Source organism: Taeniopygia guttata, chromosome 2 (genome assembly GCF_048771995.1).
Source record: "Taeniopygia guttata chromosome 2, bTaeGut7.mat, whole genome shotgun sequence".
NCBI lineage: Eukaryota > Metazoa > Chordata > Aves > Passeriformes > Estrildidae > Taeniopygia > Taeniopygia guttata.
Window position 1 is genome coordinate 131,320,164 of NC_133026.1, and position 23,259 is coordinate 131,343,422.

Sequence of the window (23,259 nt, forward strand, 5' to 3'; positions counted from 1 at the left end):
CTCTTGGAGATGTAGAGTTAATAAACAGCAAACACTGAGCTCGGCAAACTCCTGATACTGTTTTCATGGTGAACACAAAATGTCCAGTGTTTAAGTAGAGCTATGAATCTTTCAGATACAAAGACCTCTTCATGCACAATTGCCCACTGCGTTTCCAGCAGCATTAGAGAGGTTGCATCCTCAGAGTGAGTCCTCTGAGAACTTGTACTGAACACTGAGTGGTAGCATTAACACTCAGCCTCCTGACTCCTGACTGAAGGTGAAGGTGCTGGCTGTTTATAGTAACAGGGATTTTAATCTCTGATTCACATCTTAAAAGAAAAGACAATAGTTCTGAAAATCACCCAGCTCTTTCAAAAGCAGGCTTTGATAAACAGAGTTGTACTTGGCCCAGTTGCTAATGGTGCTGTATTTACTCATGTAGTGATTACATTTTGATCGGCCCAGATATTTCCCTATTATGAGTTTCCATTTCAAAATACAGCTGTAGGTTGTCCTCTGCAGTCACAACAGGTGACTGCTGTGTGTGTGTGTGATCACTGTGCAAGCAAACACCAGTCTGGGATCCCCAACACAGTGGTCTTCCTCGAGGACCTTTATAGAAGCACTGCCAGGGCTAGAACCTGGCAGTCTTGTCCCAGGGCTGGCAGTTCTCTAAGAAGACATTTGCAGCTCTGGGCCAGACTTAGCAAGACACCCATGTTGATCTAGGAACAAGGAAGTCACATCCATTAACGTCAGGTATTAAGCTTGGACTTTTTTTCTAATCTCATACCATTCACCTGGCTCTAGCCTTGATATTATGAACGCAACTTTTGCAATGATCATCGGAAACAAAACAAGCTAAGATTTTAAAATAAAGACTCCTTCTGGATTAAAAAAGTGCTAAGAGTAAAATTTAAACTGCTTGTATTTTGGCAGGAAACTGATTAAAATGCAAATTGGCTTATGCATATTTATTTTGGCATATTAAATATCTGATCTTTTAGGAGCTTGAACTGTAAATGTATTGATGAAAGAGGGTTCATAACGTGCTTTAGTGTTCAGCTATCAAGCATGAATCAGATTGTACAGGAAAGCTTATCATCTTGTCTGCACTAAAGTGTTTCCCTCCCCATACACATGTATGTGTACATGCTTGCTCCTGATGGAAAGTATGATAAAATAGCTGATTGCACTGGGTCTGGGGATTCCCATAGGATGCCCCTGCGGTGTTGGAAAGCTGTGGCTTCTGAGGCATGTCACTGGAGGCTGTTTTTTCTCCAGCAATTACCTCATCCATGGGAGATCAAGAATTTCAAGGCATAATTACAGACTCCCTTTTCCTAAGCTTTTTGAATGATGATCTTTCAACTGCCTCAATTGTTTCTGTTCAGTATTATTTTCCATTTTCACTACAATTTCAAGATTAAAACTTAACCCCTCAGAGGCACCAAAGCTTTTTTTTTTCCCCAAGTCAAACAAAAGTGGTACACATCAGTTCTTTTCAGGGCCTCTGAGTTGGGATGTGATTAAACACTCTACTGGCCCTGGAAGAAGCAAAGAAAAACTTCTCGTTGGAAGTGCACTGGGGAGTGATGTGGGAAATTAAACAGAGGTAGTAGAAATCACCTAACCAAATACACCTCTCTCTCCTGGGAAACTGAGTCACACATTTAGAAGACCTATCTTGAACACCCGGTTTCTCACTTTCGTACTCCATCTGGTTGGAAGCTAATTTAAAGCCGTATTTCTCCTCATTTGAGGTCAAACTTTTCCTCACACACACAGAGCAGCCTTCCCCTCGCATCCCTTCAGGATGAGGGTATAAGAGAATGGGTATGGCAGTCCCAATCTGCCAGCTACCGCTAAGTGTGCTAAGGGTTGGTAAGCTGGGTCTTAGTGGGATAAACAGGAATCCAGAGGGTACAGGCAGAGGCCCCTCTGTGTTGTCTCAGTAATGTCAATGGAACTGGGCTGTTGGCTCCAGTTCATCGTGCTTGGTGCATCATCTTCCAATTGCTGCTTGGCAGAACAAGTCAGTGGAAACAGAATCTTGTACAGTGCATATAAAGAGGTGGAATAATCACACTTACTTTCTGTGAACTAAGGAAACAGCACCAAAGTCAGAAACACCACTCTGCTAGTGTTTTCTCTGCTGTTCCTGGTTGACAGCAGCAGTCCCCTTGCTTCTGGCAGAGGAGAGTTCATCCTGGGACGTCCTTACCCTTTTCTAGAACAGTATCCTTTTCTGCTGGGGCTGTTATCTAGAGGTCGCTGTGGGGCTTGTGGTTCAGAGCAGGATCCAGGGAAATGAGGGGAAGACTCCATAGCCATGTCAGACTTGGTGCTTTCTTAAGAAAAAAAAAAATATTGCTGTAAGGGAGCAGGGATAGGAAGAGAAGAACAGTTTTGTACAATCGATCTTTGTTTCCCTCCCAAATTTAATTCTGCTATAAATACGTAGCATTTATGGGTAAGGTGATTTGTTATTCTCTCTTTGGTTGAACCCAAATGCTATGTTTAGTATTTTTAAAGGAGTTCTTTAAAAAAAGATGAGGAAACAAACAACAATTAACAACAACTGTCTGACTTATTAACTGTATTTTACAAGTGTCTTTATAATATGCTAGAAGCTATGTGGTTGACTTGCTGTTGCCTTATAGAAGATTTTGCTGCAGCATCTAGCCAGTTGACAAAGTTCTAGTGGAGTCTCTTGGACACAGGGTCATTTCTGATGGACATTCATCTGTCTGCTTGCAGTGTTAGCACTGATAGAAGTTAGTTTGCAAGAAAGATGGTTAAAGAGACAGAATTCTCTTGGTCAAAGGATAATGTATTTGTTATAAACCATACCACCTTCTTGAGAGATGTCTTCTCTCTGGTAGGTACTTGGCGCATTTAAATTGGCTATGATGGTGTTACTTCTGAAACAATTAATTGTATATTTTAAGGGAAAGTATTTTTTAGCCTTAAAATCAAAGATATGACTTCAGTGAACAGTTGCTAACAAAAAAATGTCACCTTAAAAAGACAAACAGTTTTCAGTGATATCAGGAGAATTAAAGATTTCTGCTAAGCACTGCAAGTTGGACATTCAATAAACAGACATGTTGGTGGCTCTGTTATTTAGGCAAGTGCTGGCAGATGAGTGAGGTGATTTCACTGAGTGCAGGAGTTGTGTGCTGAGCAGTTGTTGTGTGTACTTGCATGCAATAACTGCCCTGCTATATTTAACTGAAAAGTAGATCTTTAATCCAAAGTATGCTGAAGCCTCTGGGAACCTTTCCAGTTATTTAATGAGTTTTGGCATGGCTCATACAGTAATAAGCTATTTTCAAAGAGTGACTGATTTGCAGGATTAGTTTCTTGGATATTGTGGGCCAAAGTGAGCTCCAATTCCAGTGGGTACAATGGTAAAATCAAGCTTACAGAGCAGCACTATCTCTAGCAGTAATTTGTATTGTGGCAATCCATATTTCTTAAACATTGTTAGTGATACTTAGGACAGGCTTTGACTAGTGTAAGATTTATTTTTCTTAATCGTGAATTTCCTTCTTAAGTTACATCAAATTTAATTTAATTAGGAAGGAAATTAACATCAACTCTACTCCAAAAATGTAAAGGTTGAAGGAAAAGATGCTTCATTTTTGGGAGTTAGTAGCAGAAATTATGTAGGATTAGACTTAGCAGCTACTTTAATAAACCATGTCTGTGTGCACATGTGTGCATATATATATATGAGTGTATATATAGATGTGAGACATGCACACACACGTGTATATATTAGAGAAGAGTTAACCTGTGGTAGCACATTGTGTTGAAATTCAGTGTATACAAATGGCTTGCTAAGTATGCATCAGGGATTCAAAGCAAATGGCATTTTTATGTAGTTGCCGGGGTGTGGTGTGGGTTGAGGAAGCTTCAAAAGAGTAGTGTAAACATTTGCTGGAGACATTTGTATTGAAATAAAACAAAGGTCTTACCTTTGTGTGGGATTTATAAGGTAACGGCTGGTAGGAGAAACTATAAACCCACACTTTCTGTGTATGTGAGGAATGATGGGATGGATGTTAGTCATTTGAGAGTCAGTTAACTCTTTGTTGTTACAAGTCCGGAGGGAGGAACCTTTTAAAGCAGACTTTTAAGAGACCCGTCACCCAGGTTCTATGTATTGCCAGTATTCAGTAGAGAAATTGCTTTAAGTTTCTTATTTTGTGCCTCCCTTCTGCCCTTGGCAGTTTCTGAGACAATAGGAGCCAGAAATGTAAATAGTAATAAAAGGCTTATATTAGCAGTTTCGTAGCTGTAGACCTTTAGTGTATAAGCTGAGAGACCGCAGCAAGAGTCATGTTGGCTGAATTAAATGATAAAAAGGGAAATGCACTTCTGAGCCTTGCTTTCCCTTAAGGCAGCTTACTGTGTTTGTGTCTTGTACATCCCTAATTATGCTGCAGTATTTAACAAACAGTAATTCTCATAATAGCAGCTACATCGTGGAGGAGTAGTCCCCAAAAGACAGAGTGCTTTTTCTAGATATACTCTATAACAAATAGAAGAGCTGCCGTTATCTTGGGCCGCTTGTGAAACTTTCTCAGCACCAGATGTTTCTCTAAATTAGTATTTAATTGCCAATGGCATGCCTGAGCTGGAGACTAGATGGGTGGAACTCTGCCATTAATTGCTCTAAGATATGCTGACATTAAAAAAAAAAGACATCACTATAATGACAATTATACAATGTGTTCCAGATAGCAAAACATTACTAAAATCCAGTTTGCTCAGGAAAAAAAAAAAAAAAATTGTATTTGAATTTAGGTACAATCACACTAAATTTTATTAATATAATTCTAAGACAAGTGTAGACAGGGCTTGTGAGGGAGACTGATTTCTCTTCCTGCTACTGTCATTTCTACTTAACTCTACATTTTCTAATCATGTTAATTCTACTATGCAAAATACCACCACAAAGGAGATCTTAAATCTGGGCATCTTCTAAGAAAAGTTAAAAGATTTTTTTTTGTGGCTACCCATGGAGTCGTTTTGCCCCTTGTCTCATCGAGAGTGGGAGTACATGCATTATGGACAGGAGGTCCATAACAGGACGGGGAAGGTGAGAGCTGCAAAGGCAAAGCAGGATGTGTTTGGACAAATGGCTGAAATCAGTGCTGCTCAGAGCAGGTCACTGCTTTGGGGAGGTAGTTTCTGATCAGACCAGGGGAGAGAGAAGGGGACTATCCAGATGTTTCTTCAGGTCCTCTTCACCATAGCAGCCTGCTGCACTGCAAATCTTTAATCATGCAAAGAAAAAAACCCTGTAAAATAAATAACAGAACCTATGTCCTCTTCTCTTTCCCTCTATACACCCCAGTGTTTTCCAAATTCAAAGTCAGTGTGATGCTTTACAGGAAAGCTAATAGAACATTGCATGGAGGCAGAAAATTTCTCCAGTATCAATGATCTATGTTAATTCTAATCCATCTATCTGTGAGGTGCAAATGATATGACAGAAAGTGTAGTACACTTCATGTGCATGAATGTACAGTCATTGCTCCTCAGAGAGATCCTGATGTATTACAGTGTCAGGACAAGATATTGAGTCTTACAGCATCTATCTATTATTCATGCTGAATAATCTGTTATTGCTGTATGGGGACTCTTGAAACCATGAAGTCTGTCTTCTCCAGCCGTTCCTGCTCTGCTCTCTGATTGTGGAGGCAGTGAAAAAGATGACATAGTGTATGTAGTTGATGACACAGTGTTTGTAGTTGATTACGGTGGGACAAGATCTTTTTTGCTTCTCAGCTGAGTGTGCAGTAAGGGTGGAAGAAGTGCAAGCTGCTAGGTAGGTGCAAAGCCTGCATGTCTTCTCACACTTGAACGTATGTTTTGGAAAATCCCTGTGCAGAAGTATGGGCTAAAATATAGGGAGACCAGATTCTGTTTTATGCTAGACTTCGTTCCACTGCTGTGTGTTCACACACACTTTAAACCATTGCCCTGACACTATAAATGATTCTGAAGGCAAATGAAAATTCAGGCTGTCATATTTCAAAGGTGTATTCCTTGTGTCTACGCATATCTTTGGAGCTGGAGGAGATCGACTTGTAATTTGAAACAGAAATAACGCTATCAGCTTCACAATCAGAGTTTCACCTAGGGCCTTTCCCTGCCTCCCTCTTTTCTCCGCAGTTAAAGTTCAACTATTTCATTTGTAAATGCAGCTCTGTGATACAATCAGAGGCAGAGAGGAGGGGCCATTAGCTCAGTCGGGCAAACAAGCTGCTCTGGCTCCATCATAAAGACCCTGACTGTAATGTTAACTTCAGCCAGGAGGGTAAAGTATCCCCCACCAGCCCTGCTGGAGCCCTTCTTTATTTTCAGCTGTCTTTCTTAGGGATGTTGCATTCTGTTCACTCACCTGTTGGTTTATTTTCCCTGTTTGTAGAATGGAGGGGGAGGAGGGGGGATGTCCTTCATGCTCTTCCTTCATGCTCTTCCTTCAGGAATCCTCCCAGACCCCAGGGGCCTGCTGCCCTCTCCTCTGCCTGGTGAGGTGTGCATCAGGTGTGTTTGAGAAACCAGTTTGAGAGCTCTTCTTTCCTGCGTGTCCTTATTCTTCTGGAGCAGGTTTTACATCCTCCTGGTTCAGGAGTATGTACTGCTGGTTTTCTCAGTCCTTTTCCTTGGTTCACACTTTCGGGGTTTTGTTTTGTTTGGTGTTTTGTTGTTGCTTTTAAACTAAGGGCAAGTGAAAAGTAGAATCGGGTTAATACACAATTGCCCCAAATTATTATGTAATGCAATATTCTTCACTGGGTTGAAAATGAGATTTTTACTCTAGTTTCTTGTCTTGAATTTTATCCATACCATCCTGACTGAAAGCTATTGGTGATATTTCAGTTCATATGTTTGCTTTACATCAGAATAGTCTTTGGAAGACTTTGGTGGTGAGAAACCCTTCTCCCAGGTCCTGTATAGATGACACACACCATGGTGCCAACTGAGTTAACGAGAGGGAGATGATTAGTGACTATCAAGTTGTAAGCTTTTGTTGTCGAAGGAGAGCAAGAGATGAATTTCTGAAGCAGGCAAGCAGGGGACTTGCCAGCTCAGTTGGTTAATGCCAAGGTTGTGGTTTCCATCTCTGGATGGGCCATTAAGAGCTGGGCCCGATGATGCTTCTGAGTCCCTTCCAGCTCAGATGATTCTGTGACTCTTTCAATGCAATGTCAAGTTACATAGATGCTGTGTAACAAAGAGAACTTCTGAGAAGAGGTAGGGAGTAGTTTTATGAATATTTGAAAAATTCCTTCCCAGTTTGAAAGACAGGGTGAGATGCATCTTCAAAACTGAGGAAAGACTGTGAAGGAGCCTTAAAGTAAAACACAGAGGTATCTATTGATGGGATGGAGAAAGCAGTAGTATCAATGAGGGTGTGAAGAAAATTTTTAGAATAAAAAAAGGAGTAGAGTTTATCTTTGTCCCACTAAATTTGAATGAGCTGTCAGATGATCAAGCCATACTTAAGGCAGCTGGAAAGGGTGAAGCAAGGTGATCTGTATCAACAAATAGTGCAAACAGATAGAACAGGGCTGTAGCGTGAAACATGTAAGGGCTGACATCCACATGAGGCACATTTTAAGAGGTTTTATCTCAGATTATCTTTAGTCAGTTCCCATGAATTTAGCAACTGTGAGCAGCTGGAGGATCTGAGTGCTCCTGGAACATAGAAAGAATCCAGTTCATGTATTCTGAGCTCTGGTGTGAAGCAAAGCACGGTAAGTTGGGAGAACCAAATTATTCACCTCAAATGTGAACTTCTGATCCAAACTGAAGCACTAATATATGGCTTTCCAGTTTGCTCTTCTTCCTAGGATTAAAGTATCTTTGCTGGACAGAAGTGAAGGATAAATGCGTGAATTGCCAGAGCGTGCATCATAGCTGAATTAAAACTTTTTTATTTTCCCATTTCTTGCCATGTATTTCTGGAAGTTTAATTGTTGTTTGCATCACATTTTAAAAAGTAATCTCTCTGGCACACAGATTTTCATCACAGTGAATTGCTTGAGCACAGACTTCTCCTCACAAAAAGGAGTAAAAGGGCTTCCTTTGATGATTCAGATCGATACTTACAGCTACAACAACCGCAGCAATAAACCTATCCACCGAGCCTACTGCCAGATCAAGGTGTTTTGTGACAAGGTAAGTGCAAAGCACAGTTACCATACATGAAGGAGGCATCTTGTTAGGCAGTTTATTGTTGCTGTATTTTAGACCTAATTAAATGCTGTTTCTTTCCTTAAAGAATTGTATTCAAAAATTGTATGAAGAATTGTATGTATTTCATCATAGCATTTGGACCAGCTATATCACAAATCTGATTATCATGTAATTATTTTACTGCTTAGCAGCCTTTTTGGCCCTGATTCCTCAGCTTGTGAGCAATAGTTGGACTGTTTGAGCACAGCATGTTATAGGTCATGATTCTGGAATATCAAAAAGTAATAGGAAGTGCAAATGCAAATATCTCTATTTGGAGGGTCAGTGCTGATCACAGGCTTACATAAGTGGCAGTCTGCTGATGTCATCCCTTCTGACAGCCAGGATAGATAGCAGGTAAACTTCATGTCTGTTTCTCTGACAGAAAAATGCATTTTTCAGTAAGGGCCTGCTAAGCTCCCTTTTATAATGCAGTGGAAACCAGCAAATTCCAGTGACACAGCTGAAGGGTTTTCTCCCTGCTTTGCTTACAGTTATTTTAGAAGCTGTTATGTTGCTGAGATTTTCTTATCAAAAGTAAAATACAAAAAATATATTAGCCATTCCCATTTTGTAATTCAGTAACTATTTTTTGTGTGTTCACACCTTCTTTAGCAAAATTTTGTTTTTTTGCTGTAGGTATGACTGCTCCTATGTGGAAACTAGTAAGATGTTTTAGCACCCAGACATAGGTCATGCCCGAATGAATTAGACAGTGTCATGGTCAGCAGTGTATATCACCATGTAGAAACAGTTGCTCAGAAATATCTGTGATGATTCTTCAATGAGAGTGTGACCACTTTTCAGTTTTGTTCAGCATCTGCCAGCTGATGACTTTCTCCATGCTGAGAAACATCTTTCATAGGGGAGCTGATGCCTGGATTCTAGTCAAGGTTCAGGGATTCAGGAGCCTACATCTATTTAAGTGACTTGGAAATTTATCCAAATTAGTCTTACCATCCTACAGGTGGGAATACAAAGACAAAAGGCCATGCCCCAGGCAAAACATAACATTAACTTTTTAATGGAAAGGGTAAGAGTTCAACTGTTTCAGGTCTCTGTGTTGCTGCTCCTTCCCCCTTTTCAGTTCATTCCCTTGTTGCTGTTTTGACAACGACATCTTGAGGGCTGATCAGTCAGTTGTGTTAGTGGAGGAAAATCTTTGGAAGTAATGAATGTAAATGTATGCACTGAGGTCTTCTTGCAGCCAAAATGCTATGCTTTCAATTGTAACTTTGAATGTCAAATACTGAGAGATTTGAAGCTACAACTGGATCTTAACAGCTCAGTAAATATCAAAGTAAGTAGTTTTCATCTACCTATTTCTGAAGAGCAATTAGAAAAACTTGAATTATTTTAAAAAAGGAAGGAAATTCAGAGCACAGACTCATCACGGGTGACCCATAGATACAACTGGTGGAGTTTTGAATAATACATGTTCATTGCATCTATTAGCTTAATTGGAGCTTCAAATATCCAGATGAAAAATGCAGGAAATGAATGTTGAGTCTATTAATCAAAATTGTCTCAAAGTAGACAGAAAGATCACAGGGTAGTTAAAGTGCTATACACATCAAAAATGTATTGGAAGTGGGAACCGAAGGGCTCGAGAATATTGATAATAGGCTATATACGTGCTTAATATAAATGTATGCACACATGTAGAGCTTTTTAAGTTAATGCAGGTGTGAAAATTACTTGAGCAAGTAAAAATTATCAATGTCAATGCACTTGGCAGTTCGTGCTTATTGGCACTTGGTAAGACATGAATTCTTACTTCTCCTGAAATGTATGCTGTCAGATCTTTACCACCATCCCTTTGTCACAGGATGCTTTTCTAAGTAAATAAATGTTTGGAGAATTTCCACTTGCAGGTGGCACTGGCAAAATTCATCGTGCTCAGAGGAAGGTAGCTGATGTGGCTGGGTATCCTCATCTTTCCAAGATGTCAAAATAAACACCTAGCTCTGGTCAAGGTGGTGCTAAATAGTTCAATTTCTCTTGTTAGCCTGTGACTCTCCCCTCAGTGACATGGACAAAGCTTGCTGCCTCCTTGGAAAGGCTATGAAGCTGAGACTATTACTTATTGCTTACCTCCTTGTCATGATGAATTGAAGAGGTACTATAGGGACATAAAAGAAACCCCCAGCAATCATATAATGATCTTTATATATTCTGAAAGTGTGAACTGTACTGTTATGCCCCAATCTGACAGCCTCAAAGAGAAGCTGATGAGAAAAGTATACCTGATTTATTACAATCACCTGGCCTCCTGTAAGTGTACAGTAAATTCCTCCTCCCTAAGTATGAAATGTTTCTAATTCTGGAACATGGCAGAAAAAGATGTTTCTGTGCCTGAAGTGTTATTAAAAATGTTTATTTCTGTAATGGTGGTGCCTCTTTAAGACCAGTGGGTGTATTTGTATATTCACTTAAATAAATCACAGGTGGAGGTGTGCAGTTTTTAAGAACATTCGCTGACAAATTATTGTCTTATAGCTGCAACACAGCATAGCTGTTGTGTAAAGAGTTACATTTGAAGAAATAAAACTGCATTTAGCTAAATGGTACATATATATATATATATATATATTTAGTATTTTTTCTGGCAATTCCTTGATTTTAATATTAGTTGACATATAAACTTGAGAACAACACCAACTCATGTCCAGAATGTGCTTTGTGACATAAATGTATGGAGATAAGTGCTGCAAAGGCTGTAAATGTTACTTAACAAATCTAACTTTATCATACTTCCTATTTGTCCTCCAATCTTTTGTCCATGTTTGTTTTTCAGTGGCAATCTTCAAAGAATTTGTTACAGTCCACATCTTGTTTTGTCAGTGGTAATTCTCTGCCTTGCAGTCTTTTTATCATGTGCAGATCACTGATGCTGCATTATAAGAATATATAATTTTTATTCCTTAAGTAGGTTGTCAGGGAAACCAGGCCTATTTATATTTATATATTGCTACCAGGCATATTTATATTTATATATTGCACAATGCTTTAGCCACTGTGTATGAAAGAACTGGGACTTCAGAGCTACTTGATTTTCTATATGTGTTTGTCTTTGCTGAAAAGAAAGTAAAACTTGACAAATACCATAATATTCATCCACTATAAAATAAATTAATCCAGTTTTGTTTGACCTGAAAAAATACATGTTCTTTAGAATATGTGCAGTTCTTGCGTCCTTGTTTTTGGTGTGGAACATCATAGAGAAGATGGACTGTCATAGTGTGTTGAGCAACTCTAATTGCCTGTTAATCTTCAGCTTTGGAGAGAGGGCGGCTGATGTCTATGTGCTTGCCCAATGAGATGTGGAATGCTTTAGCCTGGAACTAGGAGCAAGTGTGCACATGAGCATCAGAGTGGTGATGGGAGTGGTCCTTATGAGGGCAAGGGCTTTGTCAGGCTGGAGTTAGAGTGCAAGATTTCAGTTTAAATGAGTTGAAGGATTAGGAAGAAAACACTTTGAATCAGCTAAAATTTGTAGGCTGCATTTTGTTAATGATTAGTAGCAGAAGTACTCCTTGCATTTATACAAAGCCCAGATATCAATGGAAAAATTATGAACTCTTTTCATCATTTCACTGGTCTCAGCATAGTTTATAGTCCCCTGTTGGAGGGTAATTTCTTCTGTCCTGAAGAGATGTGCAAACTGTGGTTTATTAGATATGTATCAGATGGCTCAGCTGTCAAAACAATGCATCAGAAATACTCTAGTATGCAAAAATCATTTTGTGGTCTTATCCCTGTGACTTTGACATCCATCCTGTAGGCTTAGCTGGCCCCTGCCATGTGCTGTGTGGGCTGCTCAAAGCTCAAAAGGGTTGGTAGGTAGTTTTGTGGGTATTGCAGTTGCCACATTTGGGAAGTGGCTGTGGCACAAATCAACACTGGTGGATGGGAATGACTGCCTGCACCCCAGAGATCTTGGGGTATGTTGCTTTGAATGAATGAATGAAGAGAAAGCTGTCAAGCGTCACCAAGTTCATGGTTACGAAGAATATTACAGAAAATCAGTAAAACATATTTTTTTATTATGTATAAAAGGCTAAGTCCTCCTCAGTTTCTGCTTTCCTGAGAGGAAACTCACACTTGCTGCTGTGTATGAAATACTTTGGTGGTTCATCCTGTTCCCTGTGAGCAGCAGAGTGGCAGCACCATGTGGTAGCTAGGGCTGTGGCTGCCTGGCAGAGCTCTTTGTCCAGCACAGGTTTCTCAGGATGTGCTTTTTGTGACATAAATGTATGGAGACATAAACAATGGCTGTGATGTGTATTTCTGCTCCTTTCTTAGAAAGAACAGGTGTCATTAAAGGTTACAAAAGTACCTCTAGAAACAATTTTGATAAGTGCAACTCTGAATCCCTTGGCTTCTGTGGTTGAGGTTGGTGAGTGACAACTGGACTGGGACCTGGTCTGGAGGCAGTGTTTCTGTTTGACCCATTCATGTTTTCCTAAAGAGTTATTTCTTCCTCCAGATTTTTCAGCCTCTGGAAATCTACTGATAGATCACAGCTAGGAGTACATCTTTCCTTGTACTCTTTCTAAACTTGGTTCATTGACTCATGTGTGAATTTTGCCATCTTGAGTGGGTGTTTTTTGCTTTCCTTATGTTCCTCCTCTCCCTTTCTATTCGAGAAACCTCTAATTTTAATTTGGAAAAAAATTCTGTAATCTTCCATGCCAACTGTCTGGGAGCATATGGATCTTCGTTACCTGTCACAATGTGATAGGTATTATTTATAAAGTAAATTAGGAGAACTTCAAAGGAGGTGTTGCTGCTTTTTATGTCAATAACAAGTTTTATTTTTTAAACTTGTTGAGAGTGTATTTACATTACAGAAGCCTGCAACTTCCCAGGAGTTCCTGGTGCCTAACAGGGCAGTGCTACATTGCTTTCCTATTTCTGGAGAGCTTCTCCTGGGTGGAGGAGAGTTTAGGGAAGACCTCAGCACAGACGTTATGTAAAATGATCGTGATCCTACAGGTGTTTTATGCCTTACATACACAAAATGTTTGGCCTGAGCACTCTGTCCATTGCAGCCTCTGGGCTGGGGATGCCTTTTGCACAAGTTGTGCTGGCATCAGTCCTGCTACAGACTGCCTGTCCTGACTCCTCCAAACCAACATGTGGATATGTTTCCCTTGCTGTCTGCAGCCCTGGTAGCTACTGGATGAGTCTCAGGCACAGGCAATCCATGCAAAGCCTGGTACCTTTCCAACAGACTGGGCAGATCTGTCTTCAATGAAATAACCAGTTTCTCTTTTAGCATTTCTGTATGTCTGATGTGTATTTCCAGGCATTGCAAAGTACAATGCTCACAGTGGTTCCTCTTTGGGTAATAGCTGTGGGTTGTCTTTTTTGCATCAGGGAGCAGAAAGGAAAATCCGAGATGAAGAGAGAAAGCAGAACAGGAAGAAAGGCAAAGGCCAGGCATCCCAAGCATCGTGTAATAATGGTGAGTGAAGTGGGCCTTTCTGGTCTGGGGCTAAGTCAGGCTGAACATTCCTCCTTTCACAACTCTGTGCTTTGTGATCCACCTAGCAGCTGAAGGGAAGTTGAGTGCACTCCCTCTGCAGAAAAAGAGTGATATCACCTTCTTCAAAACAATGGCTGACCTGGATTCCCAGCCAGTTCTCTTCATACCGGATGTTCACTTTGGAAACCTACAAAGAACTGGACAGGTAGGAAATAATGAGGTGAGTAGGTGCCCACTTGCCACCTGGCTGCCTCTGCTCTGGGGCAGGTTTTAGGGAATAAATTGCTGTTCCTAGAGGCCACTTGTTTTGGCTCTCATTTTGGTAAATACAGTTTTGGCACATCACTTATAGAAGACCTTACAAGAGGCAAGTACCTTTCTGAGTTCTGGGTGCAAAGGAGTTTATACTTCTTTGACAACTGACTAGTTTGGTTTTGTTACAGTTCTGTCATTCTTCTGCTTTTAAGTATAACATTGATTGTGACTGAAACACAATCTGGATTTGAGTGTACTCTTTGGCTTGGTGAAATGAAGTGCCACCTTGTGGTAGCAGAGATCCCCCTCCCTGTCACAGCTGAAAACAAAGACCAAGCTCTTACACGTGTAGAAACATCAAGAGTAGGGTCACTAAACACCACTATCCATTTTCTGTTGGCATCACCTAGAGATCTGGAAATTCCTTGAAAAAAATATTTTCACTCTTCTGAGTAAAACTATCATACTAATGTAAGTACTCAGTATTGGCAACTATGATCATAAGGAAGTCTTTCCTGACTTGGCTCTTTTCTATTTTATCACCTGCTGGGAAGTTGAAAACCTGAATTGGAAGGTCAGCTCTGACAACTTTTTTACTATGAATATGTTATATATTAGCATCTCAGGGAGTAGAATTAAACCATTATGCATGTGTTTATAAAGACAAATAGTTGATTAGGAAATTTAATATGCATCTTGCTGAAAAATACTAAAATGATGAAGATTATATGAAACCGAATATTGGAATTGTCAATTATTTTGAAGCAGTGAGAATTGTGGTTGAGCAAAGCACAAAGAGCACAGACGTTGTAATCACAGCTGTCACTGGCTTACTCTCCCAAATTGGAAAGACGCCCACTCACATGTCAGTATTGGGTAGTCAGACTTCTGTCCTCATGGCTTTCAAACCAAAATGTGGATTTGTTTCAAAACAGGAGTATATATAGTATATATAATCCTGTAAATAATTTTCTGAACTAACTGGAAGATATCCCCATTTCCTAGCTCTTAGGCAACGTTCAGCCATGTTTTTTATTGCTGTAACTTACAGACCTCGGCTTTGCACACACACACCTCTGACCTATTTTCAGTGCACAGATTCAGAAGTGAAGGCTCCCAGTGAGAGTTGAGTGTGCTCTGAGTGTCTTGCCAGCCTCAGTTGCTGGAGACCTGCCCTGCCCTGCCCTGCAGGAGTGGCTGCGGTGCCCTGTGCCTCTGACCTGCACTTGCACTGCAGCTCAGCAGCTGCAGGGCTGGTGCACTTGTTGGTGCAGACCTGCAGTGTGGGCACGTTGTGAGGAGTTTGGTTGACTGTTCTGTAAAGTGTTGGACAACAGACTGATTTTATACCTCCCCTGCTACTGTCAGCTTCATTTGCTGCTGTTGTAAATTCGGTCCCGATGACTCTGAGCTACGTGGATTTACACAAAACTGAGCTTGGGGTTCTGCCCACAGGCTGTGCAAAAAATGTTCAGCTGTACCTTTAGTAATTTTATTTCCTTTAGGCCTGTATTTTAATCTTATTCTTTATAGTTTAATTAGATTTTCAGACAGTATTAAATACATACAAAAGCTTTTGAGTGTTGTGGCTTAAACTGTATTAGGGGTTATTTAGGTGAATAGCAATCTGATTAAGAGGATTGTAAAATAATTGGGAAAATGATATAAAGCAGGGAACAGGGTAATATTGCTCAAATAAACTTTAATATATTTCCAGTAGATGATATTCAACAGCATTTTCTCCAAGCCATAGTTCTTCCAGATAACAGTTAGAACTAGAGGTTTGTGTTTTATAGGAGGAAAAGGATTTTTAATGTATGACAAAGTGCAAAACACTTGTCTTTTCTCCCTTTTGAAGTTATTCTGTTAAGCAAGTGTCTGATTTTTGGGAGTAATTGATTTTTATTTCCATCCTTCTAGGTTTACTATAATACAGATGACGAGAGAGAAGGGTAAGATATTTTTTGTTTCTCAAGCTTTGCAGTTAACAGTTTAAACTGTTAAACAGTTAAACAGTTTCAAGTTGATACAAAATACGAAATCATATAAAACTGACCCCTTTCTCCCCATTCCCTCATATTTTCCTATGTAAACTGTTTGCTTTTTATGTCTGTATTTTAATACATTTCCAAGTAAAAGAGCCCTAAGGTTTGATACAGGGAGAGGACAATATATTTGACAGTGAAGTGCCATCTATGTAAGCATAAGGGTTCTCAAATAATTTAAAAACCGAGAATTTTTTGTTGAAGCACTGAACTTTACTACATTCCTGAAAGCTGTTTAGTAGAACACACATGTGTATGCAACAAATACAGGAACTGCAGAGAGAATGGCCAAGTGTCAGAAGAGAAAGACAGAAAGAGAAGGGAGAAGCTGGGAAGGAAAATGGTTGGAAATGGGAGAACCCCCTCTCTGACTTTGGAGGGACTGCAAGGATTGATGAAAGTCCCTCTAATAGTTAGAGGTGCCATGAAATAAGGGTTTTAATATGGGCTGCTGAACTTCAGCCTGCATTATGTGTCAGCTCCATACTTTTGTAAATTGCTTGAATCCCTCAAATCTGAGATTATGGAGTAACATAACTACACTGCCATAAACCTGCAAAAAGTGACCTGTGGTAGGGACTGGCCAAGCACCTGCAGTCAACACTGAATGGAAAACATGAGCCCTTTTTATACTTTTTAAAAACTAATGCTCTTCATAAGGCATACAGTGGAATTTGAGAAACAAAGGGATTTATTGCATCAAGCAATAACCACCCCCCTTCCCTCAAACAGTTAAGGGCCTTTGGGGCTTTCAAATTAGCGTGTAACATCGGAACGTGTTTTCCTGTCACCTGTCCCAACCAGTCAGTCTCGGCAATTTTAAGAGGCCTGGATAATTCAGATAAGCATCAAAAGCTAAGTCCTTGCAGTTTCTGCTTTTGCTGCTACTTGAGCAGCTAGTGAGTGTTTTTGCCAGAGTACAAAGTTGTCTCCTCTTCTGCTGTGAGCACAGTTTTACTGTGGTGGTCCCTGTTTTGTGTATTCTAGTAGCAGTGTCCTGGTCAAAAGGATGTTCCGGCCTGTGGAGGAGGAGTTTGGTCCTTCCCCTTTGAAACAAATCAAAGAAGAAGGTCTGAAAAGAGGTAACAATCAATTCTTAGCAGTTAAAAATCATTCTGTGGGACTCAAACCCTCAAGGTGGGAAGGGCAGGTGTGGTTTGGACAAAGTCAGTTGTAGGATGCTAGTGCAAATATGGGTAGATGGAAGAAGAGATCTTTGCATCTGCAGTCTATAAGGAGGCATTTTAACAAATGCTAAAAATTACTTTTAAAAAAAAGGACTGTGCTTTCTCAAGAAGGGATCAGGAGAGAAGTGTATAGAAAAAACTCAGGAAGTTTCTTGGTTCTTGGCCAAGCTACAAAGTTTATGAAAGTTCCAGTAGCAAAATCTGTGATGGTCTATTTTTAACTTCTGCTCATCTTTTCTGTTCTATCTGCAATCACAAGCAAGTATGCAAGATGCACGGGGTTAAATGCAGAGACCTTAACAGGCAAGCTCCTGCTGACTGCAGACTTAGATTGGGTGGAATAAAATCAGAAATTTCCTACCTTATTAGAAATATAAGACATGGAGAGACATCTTCCAGAAGATGTAACTGAATTGTTTAAGGGTTTGTTTCCCTTAACTGTCTTTACTGCCTAGGTGGGTATTATTACAGTTGCAGTTGAACTTTATAGAAATTACTTCCCACAAGCCCACATTTGCAAAGTTTCTCTGTCGGTTAGGGTGGTCTGCTTGAACCAGGGGAGGCATAGAAGATTATAGGATGGAGACTGATACCTTCTTTAAATAAATGTGAACATATGGTTATTTTAGTTAAATCTTAAATTTAATATGTGAGGTTAGCACTGACCATAGACTTGCATTTGATTGACTCAAGACCTTGGCTAAATTCACATTATCAGGGCTCTGTCAAGCAGAAGATGACAGCCATGAGGGCTACATAAAGAGCTGTCATTTCCTACAATTTCACCTGGGTTTCCCAGCTGGAAGCCTAGGAAGTTGCCTGCAAGGAGGTATTGGTTTGCTTTGATTATTTCTGTCCTTTGCTGTGGTTAGTTGTTTTGATATCATTCAGGACTTGCAAGCATTTCAAAGGTAAGATTAGAAAGAAAAGAAAATTTAGCTGGTGGCAAAACTATGTAAAGTGATTAAATCCAGGAGAGGCACAGAACCAGAGAAGCTGGAGGATACTGTCTTCACATCCCCTTCCTGTTCAGTGTTTCTCTCATCTTGGACTATGCTGGCTGGAGGCCAAGGCTTTTCCAGTGTGGCCTTTGCCCTGGTGAACTTCCTGCCATCCGGAACCTTGCATCTGGGATCATGTTGATGGTGTGCAGCTCAGCTGAATCTGTCCATTTGAGAACTCTCTTTGCCAGAGAATTCACTGGGTATTAAAATGTTTTGCTTTTTTCCCCCAGCGTTGCCATATTAGAAGCTTCTTTTCTCAAGATTTATTTGGTACAGCAGAATCAATCACTCCTAGAAAGCAGGTGTAGATGGGGTGCAGGTGTAATGCTTGAGAGGGAGCAGGTCTGATATGTGAAAATGTACGTTAAAATATGCATTAAAAGCAGTGTAATCCCAAGGTGTCTTATTAGCAGAGAAGTGCAGGTAAATAGCAGCCAGTGAGGTGTCCAAGCTCCACTGAAGGACTGAAGTGGAAGTGTGTGACCTCCCCCCTCTGGACCTACTTGTAACACTATCTGGTGGAAGTAAAAATATTAAGGGGCAACCTTCAAAAGAACAGGTCTGAAGGGATTTGCAAACATGGTTCATATTCTCACTCAGGTAGCTGCCTCTTTTTGAATTATTCTTTCATCTCCTTGACCTCTCAGGGAAGTCCAAGTGCCCAACACAGAAATGTGAAGTATGTTAATCTGTACTAAATGTGCATCACAGCTAGTTACTTGGCTAGACTTGGCTTTTTCCTGTTTTGAGTTCTCAGTAAGTTTTCAAATCACTTTTCCTTTCAGCTTTCATAGGGAGTTTCCCATTAATTATAAATCCAGCAGCTGAATTATAGATCAGGTGATTTCCAGTCCTGTAGTTCTCAGTTTCAAGAAAGTAATTTTTTTGTGTAGCTTTTTTTTCTCTTAGGAAAGTCATGTTAAACTACTCTGAAACGTTTTGGATTCATAACAATCAGGGAGTTGAGAGCCATCCAAGGGAATTTGTGCCTGGGCAATAACAAAAACTCCAAATGTGAGAAAGGAAAGCTAAATTACAGCTACCAACCCTTCTTTCCTTGACTAAGATGTACCACATCTTTATCCAGAGACTACTTAAAAGAGACTGTAGTCATTGTTCGTAGGGTGCCAGTCACAGCAGTGGTAGTGCCCAGGCTCAGACCTTCCTAATGCCCCAAGTCTTACTGACTCATTGTGTCCTTAGTTTCATTTTTCCTCATGTATGTTGTTGTTAACAATTTTAAAAGAGGTATCTACCACTGTTTTTCTGCATTCACACATAATCCTCAATTCGGTGGCCTGGCTTCCAAAAGTCTCACTGGTGCAAAAACATCCCTTGTCTTGAGCAAAGGCTGTTTGCCCCTCTGCAATTTGGTTTGTTGGGGCTATTTCTTAAGTAACTAAAGACAAATTTATCTCCCCTCATCTTTTGCAATTCTTTTTAACATCTAAAGAATATTAAGGTCTGTAGTAGTTTTCAGTGCTGGCAAGAAGGTTAAGGACTAAGACCAGGGAGTAGATCAGACAAATTTGGATTTATCTTGTAACTTTCAGGCAACAATGGCTCATTTCCTTGTACAAGATTTCCTCCTTGTTCCCCTTCAAATCTTGTAATTTGTACTGTTAGAGAGATCCCATCTAGATGCTGTGAATGTGATGACACAGTAGGATCAGAGGACATGAGTTGTATTACATGGTCACAGTCATGTAGTGGCAATGCTGCTGCTGAGCCCAGAGGAGCCTTTGCAGCCCTTTTCCCTCCCCTCTAACTGTGCCCTCTGCCCAGCCATCTCTGCTGCTCTGCCAGCATGAAAGCTTGTGGGGCTGCACTGTACACTGAGGCAGGGATCTATCTGATCTGTTTGGAGAATAACTCAAAAAAAGGGCTGTTTTTTCACTCACATGTGCTGTTTGAGAGAGTTTGTCATCCAGGAAAATTTGTTGAGACAAACGAGAATAAGAGAGTGCAAGGGCAAGGATGAGACAGGGACTTCCTAAGGCATCACTGTCACCACAAGTCATTTGTGGAAAAGTGCTCTACTGAATCAGAGCCAGGAGTTTCACACTTGTCAGAGTAAAGAAAAACCTAACAACCCTCCATGTGCTTACTCATCCTGTCTCTCTGTGTGTATAATGTTGCCTGGCACACCAGGCACAACAGAGATGTAAAGTTCAGCACTGGGATCGTGTAATGTACCCAAGTTTAACCTTGAACCAAGTGATTTTTTTTTTCTCCTCTCAGATATATTTGTAATTGTTAAGGCTGGCAGAGCTCCAGATGTTTGTAAAGCCAGGAGTTACAGGACAACCCTCTAGTCACAAGGAAAATGTTTACTAAATTAATATAAAAGTGTTAGTACTGGTAAAATTAGCCCATTGAGTGAGTGCTTGTTCATGCAATTAAACATATCAGGCATGGCAAAATTTAACTCCTGGTGTGGATTTTTTTTTTTTCTTTTACATTTTGACAGTTTACATTGTGACCCAAAGTTGACTCAGCTTTTAACTCCATTAAAAGGATGTTTTCAAGCCAGGCCCCAAAGAGTAGCCAAAATATAAGTGAAAAGGATGTGACTCTGCATGTTGTGGTAGCAGTTTTGTGGCTCATATTTCTGAATTGAAGATGCAAAAAACCCAATATTGACTTGCATATTTGGTTTGTAGGCCACGTGAAGGGACAGAGCTACCCATTATTTCTTTCCAGTCACTTCAAAACCTGGGCAAAGAAGCTACAATTCTCCACAAATGAGAGAGTCATCTATTGAGTTACATGGTGAAGATATCTCTTGGACCACGAAAATTTGTAGTTTCAAAATATTTCCTTTTCTATCTACCAAAAAAAAAAAAAAAGGTTATCAATGTAGTTTGTCACACAGACATCACAGTGCATGTGTGTTTGTGCAGCAGTGCTATTTGAAAAGGCAGTTCATTTAGGAAACAAAATATATTGCAGAACATCTTATTTAACCTGCTACTTATCAGTTATGTGAGATGATGCCTAAAATACTTTTCTAGTGTCTATGCTTATATGCTTTGCATCTGTCTGTTTGCTTCTGCCATGTTATAGCAAGGTTCCTCCTTTTACCTGTACAAGTGTGGAAACAAAAGCTAGAGAGGGCAGGGCACTGTGCCTGTGGACAGCTAGCAGCTAACATCTGAGGCAGGAAGAGGAACACAAATGGTATTTGGGTATCTAAGCAGGTGGGCACACTGGTAAGTGCCTGCCTGCCAGCTGTGCTCTTGAATGGCTTCCCTGTAAAGTCTCTTTGAACTCATTTTCCCCAGTGTTTATTTTTATGCTGGTCAGGCCATTTGTAGTCATCTGCATGGTAATGTCAGAGACAACTGTTTCTTTACCTTTTCTTTGATTTTGCTCCCGAAGGCACAGCTAAAGGAAGTCCTTTCCCAGCCTTTTAGATGAAACCTGGAGAGGTACAAGCCAAGACAGAGGTTTAAGATGATCTAGATTGTGTGTTTTGCCCTATAACCAAGGGACAAGGCCCCACTGCTTTTGAGCTTCTTTCTGTAAATGGAGATTTAGATTCTGGAAGATAGAGATTCCTCACATTAGATTAAATTTACTGAATTTTCAATGCATTGTCCATGTCCGTTTCAATGTATTGTTCATGTCTAGATCACTGATGATACTAAATGTACATCTTTAAGTGCAAACCATCTTCAGTGCTTCATTTTATCTGTCATGGATTAATAATTGTTTTTCTATTCGGTGTGGGATATTTAATCTGTGCAATTGACTGAACCTGCTCTGAGTTTGATTTTTTTTTTTTCTATTTCAGTGCTTTTGTATGTGAGGAAGGAGACAGATGAGGTGTTTGATGCTTTGATGCTGAAATCACCCACAGTAAAGGGGCTAATGGAAGCTGTAAGTATCCAATATCATCACATTGTTTGTCTTTCTTGGCAAGAAAATTTTGAGGCTTTCCACATATTGTTTAGATAAAGCATAATATAAAGATGAAGTTATTCTCAACTGCATTTAAAGCATTTCTTAAAGGCTTTCTGGAGCACAGTTCTGAAATGCTAGCATTTTCCTAATTCAGTGTTGTCAGCTAGTTACTGGGTTTAAACAGCATCTCAGAACTAATTATTGGAGACTTGAACTTTGAGAAATAGCACTAGTTAACCAGTGTCAGGGAAGGACAGAGGTGCAAGCCTAATTTTCTGAAACTTTCTGAACAGATAGTTCAGAGCCTGTTGAATCTTTTCCTGTTATACCTGTCAGTACATTCCCAGCCTGGTTTCCAAGAAGGGGCCCAAGGATGCTCCATTTCTGTGGGAATTTCATATGGCCTTTGTGCAATTGCTGTTGAGCATGTAGGAGGCAGGTGCTGAGCCAGTGAAGACTTGTAATTCATATATTATCTCAAATTCCTTCTCTAGTCCTCACTTACAGCGTGACCTACCTACCAGTTGCCTCTTTGCTCATTCTTTGAGTTTTTGCTTTTTATCCATTATCTGTCATCATAAGAGTTGCTATTTCTGTGTTTAATCCTGTTTATATGAGCTGATGGCTCATGAAATTTGGTAAGGGAAGAGTTAAGAAATAATCATGTGTCTCACTGCTTCAGTGGAGGAATGTGAGATTGACATGTGGGATGCTGAGTTGATTTCCAGCCTTGTTTATGTATAGGGGAAAAGACGGAAATGGATGAAAGTGCCCCTAGAGAACTCAGCCAAGTGCTAGAAGTGTGTATATTTATACTCTCTGAAAACTGTCACAGTATCTTGTTGCATTTACTGAACACTTTTAATGCAGTAAAGATTGAGTTATTTGGTCAATATTTGGCCAGTAGCAGAAGGCAGAAAAAGATTTGTGGGTTAATGAACTTGCTTAAAGCGCCTCTTTAGATGAGGGTATCTCTGAGAAGAGTCAGTGGCACACTAAGGATGTCCTAACTGTGCTTCTGCCAATGCTGTTTGTTAGCTGTGACTGCAGCTCAGCTGTCAGGCAGAGCACATGGATAACAAAAACCAGGCTTTGCTTGAAGAGGCAGCAGCAGTCTGATTCATGGTAAG

General features: G+C 40.1%; 1 protein-coding gene across 6 annotated transcripts in view; it reads left to right on the forward strand.

Annotated features, from left to right (window-relative positions):
- The window catches only part of GRHL2 (grainyhead like transcription factor 2), a 64,479-nt gene that overhangs the window by 31,831 nt on the left and 9,389 nt on the right, over window positions 1-23,259 (forward strand). For 4 of the 6 annotated variants that reach the window (XM_030266514.4, XM_030266513.4, XM_072924862.1 and 1 more), the window contains 6 exons: window positions 8,026-8,184; window positions 13,624-13,711; window positions 13,798-13,937; window positions 15,908-15,939; window positions 17,020-17,114; window positions 22,020-22,105. In XM_030266514.4, coding sequence (XP_030122374.1) covers window positions 8,026-8,184; window positions 13,624-13,711; window positions 13,798-13,937; window positions 15,908-15,939; window positions 17,020-17,114; window positions 22,020-22,105 — 600 coding nt within the window. The remainder of the gene's footprint in view (window positions 1-8,025; window positions 8,185-13,623; window positions 13,712-13,797; window positions 13,938-15,907; window positions 15,940-17,019; window positions 17,115-22,019; window positions 22,106-23,259) is intronic. The other 2 variants (XM_072924860.1, XM_030266517.4) reach the window with 2 other exon arrangements.